Source organism: Elephantulus edwardii, unplaced genomic scaffold, assembly GCF_000299155.1.
Source record: "Elephantulus edwardii isolate Elephantulus edwardi_28Jun2011 unplaced genomic scaffold, EleEdw1.0 scaffold00306, whole genome shotgun sequence".
Classification (NCBI taxonomy): domain Eukaryota; kingdom Metazoa; phylum Chordata; class Mammalia; order Macroscelidea; family Macroscelididae; genus Elephantulus; species Elephantulus edwardii.
In genome coordinates, this window is record NW_006400056.1 from 1,317,468 (window position 1) to 1,331,957 (window position 14,490).

The 14,490-nt window shown below is 42.8% G+C and overlaps 1 protein-coding gene across 1 annotated transcript in view; it reads right to left on the bottom strand.

Annotated features, from left to right (window-relative positions):
- EFCAB12 (EF-hand calcium binding domain 12) overlaps window positions 1-14,490 on the bottom strand; it is a 54,573-nt gene that overhangs the window by 35,213 nt on the left and 4,870 nt on the right. Inside the window, exons 2-3 of the mRNA XM_006901048.1 lie at window positions 7,462-7,904; window positions 5,081-5,266 (exon numbers count right to left, since the gene is read on the bottom strand). Coding sequence (XP_006901110.1) covers window positions 5,081-5,266; window positions 7,462-7,904 — 629 coding nt within the window. The remainder of the gene's footprint in view (window positions 1-5,080; window positions 5,267-7,461; window positions 7,905-14,490) is intronic.

Sequence of the window (14,490 nt, forward strand, 5' to 3'; positions counted from 1 at the left end):
CATCTCCCTACCTGGCATAGGCCAAATGTTGTTGTTGTGTACCATAGAGTAAAATCCAATCCTTAGTTGGCCCCCCAGCAGATTTTCAGAGGCAGTAAATCACACAGGAGATTGTTCATCTTTTTCCTGCAGAGCTGCTGGTAGATTCAAACTGGACACCTTTGGGTTGGCAGCACAATTCCTTACCACTAAGGTACTTGAAAACCCCCTGGAGGATCAGCTACAAGTCAGTTCTGATTTGAGAAGCATGAGAGAGTCCCTGAGCGGCATAGACTGCAGAGCCCCATATTGCTATATTGGTGATTTAAATGCAACCAGAGAGCACCTTAAAAGAGAGGTGCCCTCTGAAACTTCAACCCACGATGAACTTTTGCTTTGTTGTCAGGTGACATTGAGTCAAGTAAAACTCAAAGCTACTCTATGAACAGCATATCAGAATTCCATCCTGTCCTGCGCCATCTTCACACTTCCTGACACACTAGAGCCCATTATAGCAGTCACTGTTTAAATCCACCTGGTTGAAGGTTTTCCTCTCCTCTGTCAGCCCTCCACCCTTTTCAACATCATGCCCTTCTCCAAGGAATAGCCCCTCCTAGCAATATGCCTGAAGTATATGAGGCAAAACCTGATTATCCTTGCCTCCAAAGGGCACTCTGTCTGCACCCTCTTCAAGATATATTTATTTTTTCTCTTGGCTATACATGGGATATTCAGTGCTCTTCTCCAACATCACAGCTCAAAGGCACCAATTTTTCTCGTGTCATCCCTATTCACTGTCCAGCTCTCAGATGCATAGCAAGTAATTGATAAAACCAAGGCCTGAATCAGACGCATCTTAGTCGTCAAACTGACAGCATCACAGCTCAATAATTTGGAGAGGTCCCTAACTGCAGACTTTTCCAATGCAATATGTCTCCTGATTTACTGCCAGCACCAAAGGGTGTTAATTGTGGAATCAAGTAAGATGAAGTTGTTGACAGTTTCAATCTCTTCTCCATCCACCATGATGTTGCCTATTGGTCCAGTGATAAGAATCTTGTTTTCTTGTCACTTACATGCAATCCATATTGATACAGATTGATAATGCACATTATCTATATGTATACAAGGAAGACCCGTTAACACAATTATTCAAATATACACCCCACGTCTACAGTCAAAGAGAAAGAAATTGAGAATTTTTAACAAATCCTTCAGTTTGAAATTGACTGTACATGTAATCGAGATGTTTTAATGAGAAACAAAAAAAAAGCTGTTTTAATGATAACTGGTGATTGGAATACAAAAGTTGGAAACAGTGAAGAAGGAATAGTAATTGTAAAATATGGGCTTGGTGATAGAAATGAGGCTGGAAATAGAATGACTGAATTTTGTATTGTTATTGTTCTTACGTGTTGTCCATCAAATCACTTGCAACTCCTGGTGACCCTATGCATACCAGCTTTGAACCCTGCTCTATCCTGTGCCAACCTTATTGTCTTTGACACACTTATCCCTATTACCCCAGTCACTGAATCAATGTATATCATCAAGGGTATTCCTCTCTTGCACTGTTCCTTCACCCTCCAAGCATGATGTTCTTCTCCAAAGACTAGTCCCTCCTTGCAACATGCCCAAAGTATGTCAGATGAAGCCTCAGAATCTTTGCCTCGAAAGAGAAGCCTGGTTTTACCCTCTCTAGGATGAACTTGTTTGTTCTCCTAGCAGTCCATGGTATATTCAGTACTCTTCTCCAGTACCACAATTCAAAGGCATCAATTCTCCTTCTATCACCCCTAGTCATTGTCCAACTCTCTGATGCATAACAAGTAATTGTGAAGACTATAGCTGAGCATGCCTTGTATTGTGGGGATGGCATAGGATAGGGCAAGGGTTGGATCTATTGTTCATAGAATTGTGATTCATAGAGAGAGCTCTGCTGTTTTAGTGGATAAAAAGTTATGCTACAAAGCCAAACGTGGGCAATTTTAATCTACAGCCCTCAGGCCTGGTTTTAGTCAAACATTCTTCTAAAGGGTATAGCATGGTCTGTAGATTGGCTGTACAGAGGTAACTCATGGGTACTGTGATGCCACACACTGTGACACTGATGTGTCAAATCTGATAATGGTTCCCATGGTGGACAATGTTTGGTGGAGCTCCCAGATTAAAACAGGCTTGGGACTGCAGCAATGGGATCAGCTGAGTGCTTTAACCATGTACCGTCAACTCCTTAAAGTTAACTCAGTGGCCAATAAATACTTTATCACAGAAACCTGTATTTTTTTAAGCAATGGTGATTTCAATCTTTGTGAATTATCTATTCTCTTGTGTGAGAAGTATGTCTCCAATCAGAGAATGTACAATTAGATCAAGTCCTATACATCTATAGAAATTAATGGCTAATTAAAAAAAATTTTTCCAGAAAAAAAAAACCAACCAAAAAAACCAAAACAGGCTTGGAAGGGGGAGTGTCATCCACTTCCAAAATAGCTTGCCTCCAGAAACTCTATGAACTTAGAAAAATGATGAAAAGTTAAACAAGTATTCAGGTCTTTCATTCATAGGATCTCTATGTCTCAACACCACTTTACAACAACATGGCCTGGATCAGGTGCACCTTAGTCTCCAGATTGAGACCACTGCTCTTCAATATTTTAGAGAAGTCCCTGACAGCAGACTTTCCCAATTCAATTCTTCTTTTAATTTCTTGGCTGTTGGTACCAAGAGTGTTGATTGCGGAGCCAAGCAAACTAAAGCTGTTAATCTCAATTTCTTCACCATTTGGTCCAGTGGTGTGAATCTTTGTTTTCTTGATGTTGAGCTTCAATCCGTATTGAAGGTTGCAGTCCTTGACCGTCTGCAGCAAACACTTCAGGTCCTTCTCAGTTTCAGCAAGGAAGGTTGTGTCATCAGCATAATGTAGGTTGCTGATGAGTCTGTCTCCAATACTGATGCCACATTCCTCCTCATAGAGCCCAGCCTCCTGGATGATCTGTTCTGCATATAGGTTGAAGAGGTGTTTATCAATGATTTATTCATTGTAAATACCTTTTTAAAAAGACTCAAACAATGACTTTAGACATAGATCTCACTTGATGGGTGGCATAGAAATCAGATTGACTACATCTGTGGAACAAATCTTTGGAGAAGCTCAATATCAGCAGTCAAAACTAGACCAGGGGTGGACTGTGGGTCATACCATTAATTATTCATATGTAAGTTCAAATGAGGTCAACAATCCTAGAGAGTACTGTTTTACTCAGGCACTCATGGGGTCATCATGCGTCAGAACAACTATTTAAAATATTTCAAACATTCAAATAATTATGTATCACAAAACAATAGAGTAGAAACTCATGATGATTAAAAAACAATAAAAAAATGCAACATTTTGCTTTCTAAAGGTGTCTTTCTATTCAGAATAGTCATCTAGATGAGGGGGTCAGTAAATCTCTTCTTATTAAAACCAAACTTTGTGCTGCATAGACAATGAGCGTGGTACAATGAATTAATATGGCCCTGCCATTTTGTGATTCTAGCCTCCTTGTATTAAGAACACATTCAAAGATGAGGTATTTATTGTATTAAGGAGATAGGATTAGGATGGGGATTCAAGGCTTACTCTAGCAGAGTGTATTATCCAACCTCTATGTAGGGAAGCCCTCGTGGTAAGAAGCCACATTGCAATTCTGAAGGAGTGTGGTTCGTATCCACCAGCTGCTCCATTGGGGAAGGATGGGCACTCTCCTCCTGTGTGATTAACTGCTTCTGAAAACCCACTCGAGGGTCAGTTTTGGGTCAGTTCTGACTCGATAGTACTCAACAAACATTAACGGTGGCAAGAAGCTGCACTGCCATCCTGAAGGCACGTCGTTCAAATCCATCAGCTGCTCCATGGAAAAAAGATGGGCAATCTCCTCTTGTGCAATTTACTGCGTCTGAAAACCCACCAGAGGGTCAGGTACGGATTGGTTCTGATTTTACGATAAACAACAACAACAACAACATATAAGCTAAATTCTCACTCTCTTGGGACATGGCAACTGACCTGGTCCAGCGGTGCTGACAACTAGTAACCGACTACCTCAGCCTGCAGGACCTTACCCATTGCTCACCAGTCTCTGAAGCACTTGCTCACATCATCCATAGTCGCATGAGCCATTTCCTTGTCAGGTTTTGCGTTCCTGTGAGACCTTCTAGAGAATTGCAGAACTCAAAGGATAGTGGAATGGGGAAAACTGAACATAGGAGGAATAATTAATGTTAGAGGTGATGGAGCGATATGATAGTTTGGACATTTGGACCATTGTCAATCTCTGGTTTATAGGAAATACTCTTGTACAGTTGAACATGAAAGAAATTCTTCACAAAATAGTTAAACAAATGAGGGCTGTCATTTTCCAGGAAAACTACAGAAACAGAAGGCAGGCTGGATTTGCCCACAGGCTAGAGTTTACTGAGTTCTTCTGGAGCTTTCAGGATGAAAGAAATGTTCTACGACTGTGGTTAAATAGAGTAGTCAGTTACATGGGACTACTGAGCATTCAAAATGCCCTGTCATCAAGTCAAAGCCCATCTTCCACTGGCTTTCTGAGGCTGTAAATCTTAATGGGAAGAGACCGCCTATGTGGTGGATTTCAACTGCCAGAGATGTGTGGCTTTTCAGTTAGCAGCACAAGCTAGGGACCACACCACCAGAGTTCCTTGAACATTAAATGTTTAAATGGGCACTGAGTCTACTGTCTACCAGTCCACTGATTGGAACCAACAGCATCACCAGGACAGGAGCTTGTTAGAAATGTCTCCTCTGTTTCACAAAGAACTATTTAATCGGAAGCTTCATTTTTACATGACTCCTATATGAGTTGTATGTAAGGGAGGGGTCGAGGCTATTCTAGAAGCTAAAGGTTCAACATTCTCTGGGGTTTAAGAGGAAGAGACAGTGATTCCACAGACAGCTCATTATAGCCTGTGCCACACATTCACCATTCCAGCCAGACAGGGTGGCAGGTGTGCTCACAAGACAAGCAACATTTCCCTTTACGGCTTCACTAGTAACTACGAGTGCAGGGTTATCCTTCCCTTTGGCATCACTTACCACATTCAGAGCCCTAATGAACTCCTCCCTGGTCAACTTCCGGTAATTGCGGTGCTTCACCTTGTTGAAAAACTCCAGGATCCTGATATTGTGGTTGTGCAGATAGGCGTACAGGGCTGCCAGGGCGGGGGGTCTGGACAGATGGTGCAGAGACACTGATTTGCGCCAAGTCCAGGAAGCTTTCTTCTGAAATGGTCAGAGACAGGAACAGTGAGGGGAGACAGGCCCGTGGAGTGTAGCCACCAGAGGCAGAGAAAGACCGTGGAAACTAAGCATGTCTAAGTGGATAGTGAGATGGAAGTAGAGAGCAAAATCCTGGAAACTGGGATGAAGACTGCTCTCTTTTCTCTTCTGAAATGAGTGGTTTGGACAACATGAGAATAAAGCTTTATTGACATCTCTCCTGTCAGACCAGACTATTCTCATTAGCATCCAAAATGCCACTAATTCTTAGTGTCTCAAGACACCTCATCCTGCTTGATGGACTCCTCATTGACCTATCTCTCAGCCTTTGCTCAGCCTGGAAACTAGCCTAGAACAACTCTTCTGATTCATTGCTTATCCAAATCTTACTCCTTCTCCAACTTCAGGTTAAAGGCAGTATTTCATTGTGATAAAACACCTTTACCTTGATGCAGCCCTTGATGGTTTACAAGAGGCCTTTCTGTTACCTCCCTCTGAAGGTTAATTATATGTGTCAGCTTGGATAGGCAATGGTTCTCAAGTGTTTGGTCAAACACTGTTGTTGTGTACCTTTGAGTCGGAACCAACCCATAGCTGACCCTTCAGCAGGTTTTCAGAGGCAGTTAATAGCATGGGAGACTGCCCATCCTTCTCCTGCAGGGTAGCTGGTGGCCTCAAACCGTGGACCTTCTGGATTGCAGCACAGCTTCTTGCCAATAGGCCACCAGAGCTCCTTTTCCATCATATAATGGGATCAATCTGCCAAAAATGGAGTTTCCTTAGCAAGTTCTCTATCTCCATGCTGCAAGTCAATATTTTGGAAAAAATAGAACTCTCTTTTTTCTTTCTAAATTCTTTCTATCACCCTACCTATGAATCTTGGAATGCAAGGCAACGGGAGTCTCCAGGTTGCGACGTAACCTTGTCAACTTCATAATCCCATCAGCCTATAGAGTAAGTAATCTGACTCTTCCCAACGTCACTTGACTGGGAAGAAGTTTTAAGTGTTTGCATCGATATATGGAGACAAAGAAGTTGGAAGATAAAGGTTTTGATACTGACTCTGCTACTTTTATTTCTATGGGTTTGTTGTTGAGTCGGAATTGACCCACAGCTGATCCTCCAGTGATTTTCAGAGGCAGTTCATGGCATGGGAGGAGATTGCTCAACTTCTCCTAAGGGGCAGCTTGTGGCCTGAACCATGTGCCTTCAGGATTGCAGTGCAGCTTCTTGTCACTAGGCCACCAGAGCTCCTTCTATGGGTTTAGGCAAATAAATTGTAAGCCTCACTGAGCTGCAATTTCCACATCTGTGAGCACACCTGCAATAGCCTTGTGACCTTGGCACAGAGATGTCCTCAGGAAACAAACAGATAATGAATATGCAGCAAAGTTTCATAAAATGGAACATCATGAATTATCCCTGCCAGGAAGGCACCTGGTTAGAATCCATTAGCTTCATGGGTGAATGATAAGCATTCTTCTCCTGTGCAATTTACAGCCTCTGAAAACCCACTTGAGGGTTTGCTATTAGCTTGTTCTGACTCCGTGGCCCATAACAACAACAACAAAGGATGATTTTAAGATCTGTCCACATAATCTCCACCTCTCCTCCTTTCTGAAATGGATGAGTCCATAATTCCCCTTCCCTTGACAATTCCTTATTGACCTGCTTCTAATGAGTAGAATGGTAGAAGTGACAGTGTGAGACTTGGTCATAAAAGGTGTTGGAGGCTCTTCCTTGATCACTCTCTGGCATCATTCACTCTGAGGGAAACTACCACATTGTGAGAATATTAAAGTATCTCTATGCAGAGAGAAACCCTGTGGTGAGGAACTGAGACCTCCTGCCCACAGCCACTGGAATGTGCCATTTTATTAGCAGAAACTCTTTCAGTTAAATGTCACTCAACTGTGATTCCAGCCAACATCTTAACTGCAACTTCATGAGAACTCTGAGTGAGTAAGAACCATTGGTTAGATTCTCCTGAACTCTCAGAAGCATTGAGATAATAAACATTTGTTGCTTGATATAATTTTGAGTTATTGTTATGCCGCAATGCATAATGAATACCCTTTTCTTTATGGGCTCTGCTGACCCCCCCTAGGAGATAAACTATCCCTACTCTGCCTCTCTTAAGGCACGACAGCGTTTCCCCCAATCCCTCAGAGTATCCATCTGGCACATGAGCTACTCACTTTAGCATCCTGGGGAATAGCCGGTTGGGTCTCTTCAGATTTTTTGTAGCTGCTCTGTAAGACCTTAACTTCTGAAGGTGTGCAATCAGGCTTGTTCCTCAGCCACTTCTCCACGTTGCCAAATGACTCTAAGTCCTTCCGAAACACCACCCTCTGGCTCAGCCAGGTCTTGATGTCTAATGGCTGCTCTTGTATGTCCCTGGCTTCCAGGGCTTTAAAGCTGGGGACAAGCTGTGCAGGAGCCAGGGGCTCGGCTTTGGGGTTTACAGACAGCTGCCCCTCCCTAGAAGGCAGAACAACGATGCGGCGGCGGCTTGGTGGCAGGTGGAAGTTCTCCTGCTTGAACTGCTTGAAGCAGTGGGAGATGACCAGCTCAGGATTGAAGGATTGGGGCTTGCTGGAATGGTGGTTGTTGTCTACCAAAGTCTTAGAATGACAAAGTCCTTAGGGGAAGAAGGTTAAAAAAATTATTTCCTTTCAGGAAAATAAGCAGAAAAGAAAAATGCTTTAGCACAAGATTAGACATTAGGGCAGTCTGCTGCTGAGGACCTCATTAAAGTCCTAAAGATGGGGAATGTGCTGATGAGGACCTCATTAAAGTATAAAGATGTCACTTTGAGGTCTAAGGTTCACCTGATACAAGCTGTGGTATTTTCAGTCACCTCATACACATGTGAAAGTGGGACGATGAAGTTGTTGTTACATGTAGTCAAGCTGACTACAATTTATAGCGACTCTGTCAAGAACAGATCTGAACCTTGCCTTACTCCGCACCACCCCAAGTTCTCCACCGTGCCCAAGCCCATTTTTGTAGTCACTGTGTCAATCCATTCCACTAACGGTTTCTCTCTCTCTCTTTTTCCTGGCAGCAGTGGGATTCAAGGGTTTCTCTCTTTTCTACTCTCCCCCTGTCTTTCCCATCATGACATCTTTTTTCCAAAGACTGGCCTCCTGCCAACATGGCCAAAGTATATGAGGCAAAGCTTCACAAGAATGGGGAAACCTTCACTCCACACTGGGCATGTTATCAGGAGAGTCCAGTGGCTGAAGAAGGACATGGTGCTTGGTATAGTAGATGATCCGTGAAAAAGAGCAAGACCCTCAAAGAGATGGACTGACATATGGCTGCAACAACGGGTATAAGTGCAGCTGCGATTGTGAGGATGACAAAGGGCAGGACAGTGTTCTGTTTAGTTGCAGATAAGGTAGCCATAAATTGGAATTGACTTGACAGCACCTAACAACACTATAATGATGAGGATAATTACATTTGATGTTTCCAGGCACCCCTAGTAGCAGACACTATGATAAGGGCTTTTTAAATTGTCTCTTCCTTAACTTCTCAGAATTGGCCCTTATTCCACATAAGTCGCCAATACACTTTATTAGTAACTAGAATAGTCTTTTCCTCAGAGACGGCACAATGGCACTTCAAAGCCAGAATGCTGGGGTCTGAGTCATGGCTCTGTCCACAAGACCCAAGAAAAGACAAGGCCTCTTCATGTCTTTCTGTCTCAATTTCTTTTCCCTTATTGTGTAGTGGAGATAGTTAGACCCCATCAATTTGTAAGAGTTGTTCTGTGCATGCTAAGTGCTCCACTATTTTCTGATTTACATACTCAACCTTCACTCATCTGGAGACCTTCTATGACTTACCAAGGCCCTCAACATGATGCTTCAGGAGTGAGTATTAAATCCCATGAGATGCCAACCTTTCCCAACTTATCACTTACTTTCTACGTACCAGATGCTTTGAGCATCTCCCTTCCTGGAATGATGCAAGCCGCTCCCCACATAAGGTTTGGCATCTGTGTGTTCCTTTGCCAGCAATGCTCTCTTCCCCATCCACACCGTCTTTTCTCCCCGTCCTCCTCCAGCTTTCAATTTCTATTCCATCCTCATGTTATTACCACATGTAACAACCTGTGTTTTTTCCTTCCTACTACTGCTCACAAATACGTATACCAAGAGTTGCAAACTGATGTCTCATGTTGGCTGAAACTTGGAGTTTGTCTTTTGTTTGTAAATTTGAATTTCTTCCTGTGATTATAATCCAACGTGGGAATGGGATTTCTTTGTTATGTTAACAAGGCATGGTTAATATACCATATATCTTAACTGTTCTTTTGAGATATGTGATGAGACAAGTAAGAGAGCAAGCAGAGATGTTGGAAGACAGAGGCTACATCAATGAAAACTGCCAAGGAACCAAAGGTTAGAAACTGAAAAATATAAAGACTTCCTCCAGAATGGATAGGCAGCAAGACTTGCCCTAGAGCTAGGACTTAGAGTTTGGACTTTTAGCTTTCTAAACTGTGAGAAAATAAATTTCTGCTTGTTAAAGTCTCTCAGGTGTGTGATTTCTCTTGTAGTAGTATTGGACAACTAAGACAGCAATTGTTAAAACATTTTCCATTTTAAGGGAGCTCTGGTGGCCTACTGGCAAGAAACTGCACTGCAATCCCAGAGACATGCAGTTCAAAACCACCAGATGCTCTGCTGGAGAAGGAGGGGCAATTTCTTCCTGTACCAGTCAGATCCAATTTGATGGTACACACACAAAAAATTTAAAAAAAAAAAAACCACCAAAAAAAACCCAGTAAAAAAAATTTTCAATTTGAATTGCTTTAATTTGAGGGCTAGGGATATTCTAGCTAATGTTAGATGGATCTTGACAGAAAGCAAAGAATACCAGAAGAATATCTGTCTGTGCTTTGACTATGCAAAGGCTTTTGACTGTGTGTATCACAATAAGCTGTGGCTGACTCTAAGAAGAATGGGAATCCAAGAACATTTGATTGTGCTAATGCGAAACCTATACTTGGACCAAGAGGCAGTCGTCAGAACAGGGCAAGGAGACACTACATGGTTTAAAATCGAGAAGGGGGTCCATTAAGGATGTCTTCTGTCTCCATACCTTTTCAATCTGTATGCAGAACAGATCATCCGAGACATTGGGCTGCACGAGGAGGAATGTGGCATCAGGATTGGTGGAAGAGTCATCAATAACCTGCGTTATACAGATTACAGCCCTGCTTGCTAAAACTGAGGAGGACCTGAAGCGCTTGCTGCAGAAGGTCAAGGACTGCAGCCTTCAATACAGATGAAGCTCAACATCAAGAAAACAAAGATTCTCACCACTGGGCCAATTGGCAGCATCAGTATGGATGGTGAAGAGATTGAGATAGTTAACAGTTTTAGTTTACTTGGCTCCACAATCAACACTCTTGGTAACAGCAGCCAGGAAATTAAGAGATGAATTGCTTTGGGAAGTCAGCTGTGAGGGACCTCTCAAGAGTACTGAAGAGCAGGCATCAGGCTGGAGACTAAGGTGCACCTGATCCAGGCTATAGTCTTCACAATTACGTGCTATGCATCAGAGAGTTGGACAGTGAATAGGGATGATAGAAAGAGAATTGATGCCTTTGAGCTGCGGTGCTGGAGAAGAGTGTTGAATATACCATGGACTGCTAGGAGAACAAACAGGTTTGTCCTGGAGAAGGTGAAGCCAGAATGCTCCTTGGAGTCAAGGATTCTGAAGCTTCGTCTGACATATTTTGGGCCTGTTGCAAGGAGGAACTGGTCCTTGGAGAGGGACATCATGTTTGTTAGAGTAGAGGGGCGGTGAAGGAGAGGAAGACCTTTGATGAGATGGATCGATTCTGTGACTAGAGTGGTGGGAATGAGTGCGTTTGAGATGGCTAAGTTGGCACAGGATAGAACAGCATTTAGAGCTCTGTACATAGGGTCACTATGAGTTGCAAATGACTCAATGGCACATAACAACAACAACAATCTCTAATTTGCTGTAGGCTCTACCACTCCCTCTTCTCTCATATATCCTGTAGTTCATTTAGCACCTGGTTCAGGCAGACATTGGAGTTTTAGGTTCTAGGTGCAATGACTTGTTGTTGTTGTTGTTAAGTGCCATCAAGATGTAGACGACTCATAGAGACCCTATGAACAAAAGACCTGAACATTTAACTTTCATCATTTCTCTATCTTCATAGAGTTTCCAGAGGCAAGATATTTTAGAATTGGATGCCACTCCTGCGTCCAAGCCCATTTTAATTTGGGAGCTCCACCAAACACTGTCCACCATGGGGACCATTATCGCATTTAACACATCAGTGTCACAATATTTAGTATCACAGTAACCACTCTGTAGAGCAAATGGACAGACCAGTGTTAGACCATTTAGAAGAATGTTTGACCAAAAACAACTAAAACCAGGCCTGAGGGCTATAGATTAAAATCACCCACCTTTGGCTTGGTAGCATCTTTCTATCCACTAGGCCAACCAATTATGTTTATATAATTATATGTTTATATTCCAATAGGCTGTGAACTCATGAGGACCAGGACCCTATCTTTCTGGTTCCAGCACTTCCAGTATGTATATTAAGTGTTTGGCGAATGAATGACAAGTGAACAGACTGATGAGGTCAGTGCTATGATTTTACCCATTATACAGAAAAGGGCATGAAGACAAGATAGATCAAGGCTGGTTAGATGCAGAGCTGGGATATGAACTTCAGTCTGTCTGATCTCACAGCTGGGCAACAAAACTGCCCGAGTCTTAATTCCTTCATATCGAAACCAGAATAAACTCTTCTCCCTTAACCTCTTGAAGTTGTTATAAAGACTGAATGAGATAGTCGATGGGAAGTGTGTTGTTTGCCTAAAAGTTGGGTTTTTTTAGTCATTACCATTAGCCCCCTCTGGCCTCCAGCTACTCAATTGTAGACACATGACCTTGTAAATCATCAACAGCTGTGGGACTAGGATAAGAAAAAGGGTGTTTGCCACTTGAGCTGAGCAAGACTTGTGGCCCCAAGACTTGAGGGAGACTAGAGTAAGAACTTTTTAAGAGTGAGACCCTGATAGCACGACTCTGGTGGTGGTAGGTGGAGAGGCTGTGGCATTGCTGTGGAGACCCTGTGGCAAGGTGTGACCTGAGACTTCTTGCCTTTGTGCTGGCCATGGTTAAAAGTTTTTGCTGTTCTTGCCTGATGCTTGAAGAAAGCAGCCCTTCTATGTAGTCCTACCAGATCATTTATTATCCTTTTCAGAAATGAAGAGGATTTCTGAGTCTTGTCCAACAGGCTACATATTTCCTAGAGCCAGAGACTATATTCCAGTTTCTGTTGCATACACTGTAAACATTTCTTGATTATGGCTATTGTTGTTGTTATGTGCTGTCAAGTTGCCTGCAACTCATAGTGACCCTATGTATAACAGCCATAAACCCTGCTCTATCCGGTGTCAATCTTATTGTCTCTGACACACCTATCCCCAATATACCAGTCATTCAATCAATCCATCTCATCCAGGGTCTTCCTCTCCAGCACTGTCCCTCCACCATCCCAAGCCTCTCCAAGGACTGATCCTGCCTTGAAACATGTCCAAGGCGTCCCTCTCCAAGGACTGATCCTGCCTTGCAACATGTCCACAATATATCAGGTGAAGCTTCAGAATCCTTGCCTCCAAGGAGCAGCCTGGCTTCAATCTCTTCAGGATGAACTTGCTTGTTCTCCTAGCAGTCCATGGTATATTCAATACTCTTCTCCAGCACCACAACTCAAAGGCATCAATTCTCCTTCTATCATCCCTAATCATTGTCCAACTTTCTAATGCATAGCAAGTAATTACAAAGACCATGATCTGTATCAGGCATACCTTAGTCTCCAGACGGACATCGTTGCTCTTCAGTACTCTGGAAAGGTGCCCGACAGCAGACTTTCCCAATGCAATTTGTCTTTTAATTTCCTGGCTGCTGGTACCAAGAGTGTTGGTTGCAGAGCCAAGCAAACAGAATCTGTTAACAATCTCAATCTCTTCACCATCTATCACGATGCTGCTAATTGGCCCAATGGTGAGAACCTTTGTTTTCTTAATGTAGCTTCAATTCATATTGAAGGCTGCAGTCCTTGACCCTCTGCAGCAAGTGTTTCAGGTCCTTCTCATTATTATGTAATATTTATTACTTTTCAAACTATCCATTCTTCTGTTTATTATAGAGGGTGTGAATGAGAATTTAGTCATTCATCAAACCAGTATTTCTTAAGAATCACCAGGTGGTTGGTTCTGAATTCTGTGATGGTCCACACGAGCCAGGCTGCTCGACTGTAATACATCATTAAGATCCAAGGGGAAGGTGTCACCTGGAAAATGTGACTAGACGGTCACAAAGTGCTCTGAGTCAGAGGAGAAATCCAGGAGACCATATGGAATAGGTGGTATTTGACACTCACAGTTAAGAATGAGTCAAGTTTTGGCTTTGCAGATGCTGTTGCCTCAGCAGCACACTTGTCCGCTCCACTTCCCCCCAGTTATGGTCAATCTCATCGGGTACTTCAACATCTCCACTGATGGCAAACTTTTCTGCCATGTCTCCTTTGAGCTGTTTGCAGATAAAGTCCCAAAGACAGCAGAAAGCTTCCATGCTCTGAGTACTGGGGAGAAAGGGTTTGGTTACAAGGGTTTCTGCTTTCACAGATTAATTCCTGGGTTTATGTGCCAGGGTGGAGACTTCATACATCATCATGTGTGGTGGCAAGTTTATCTACACGGAGAAGTTTGAGGATAAGAACTTCATCCTGAAGCACACAGTTGCTGCCAACCTGTCCATGGCAAATGCTGGACCCAGTTTTTCCATCTGTACTGCTAAGACTGAATGGTTGGATGACAAGCATGTAGTCTTGGGCAAGGTGAAAAAAGGCTTGAACATTGTGAAAGCCATGGAGCGCTTTGGGTCCAGGAATGGTAAGATCAGCAAGATCGCCACTGCTGACTGTGGGCAAGTCCAATGTGATCTGTATTTTATGTTTTTTCTTAATTATCAGATAATTCCTTCTATAATTTCAGAGATTACCATATTACCCACAGTGTGCTTGCAGGATCTTTTAATCTTTGGGTTCCTGCTGCTGTTCTCAGCATTTCTTAAGCTCAAGGAACTGAAGAACAAATTCAAACCTAGAGTTGCTATAATCAAGGATGCTTTAGGCAGAATATTAAATGATCCAGGAA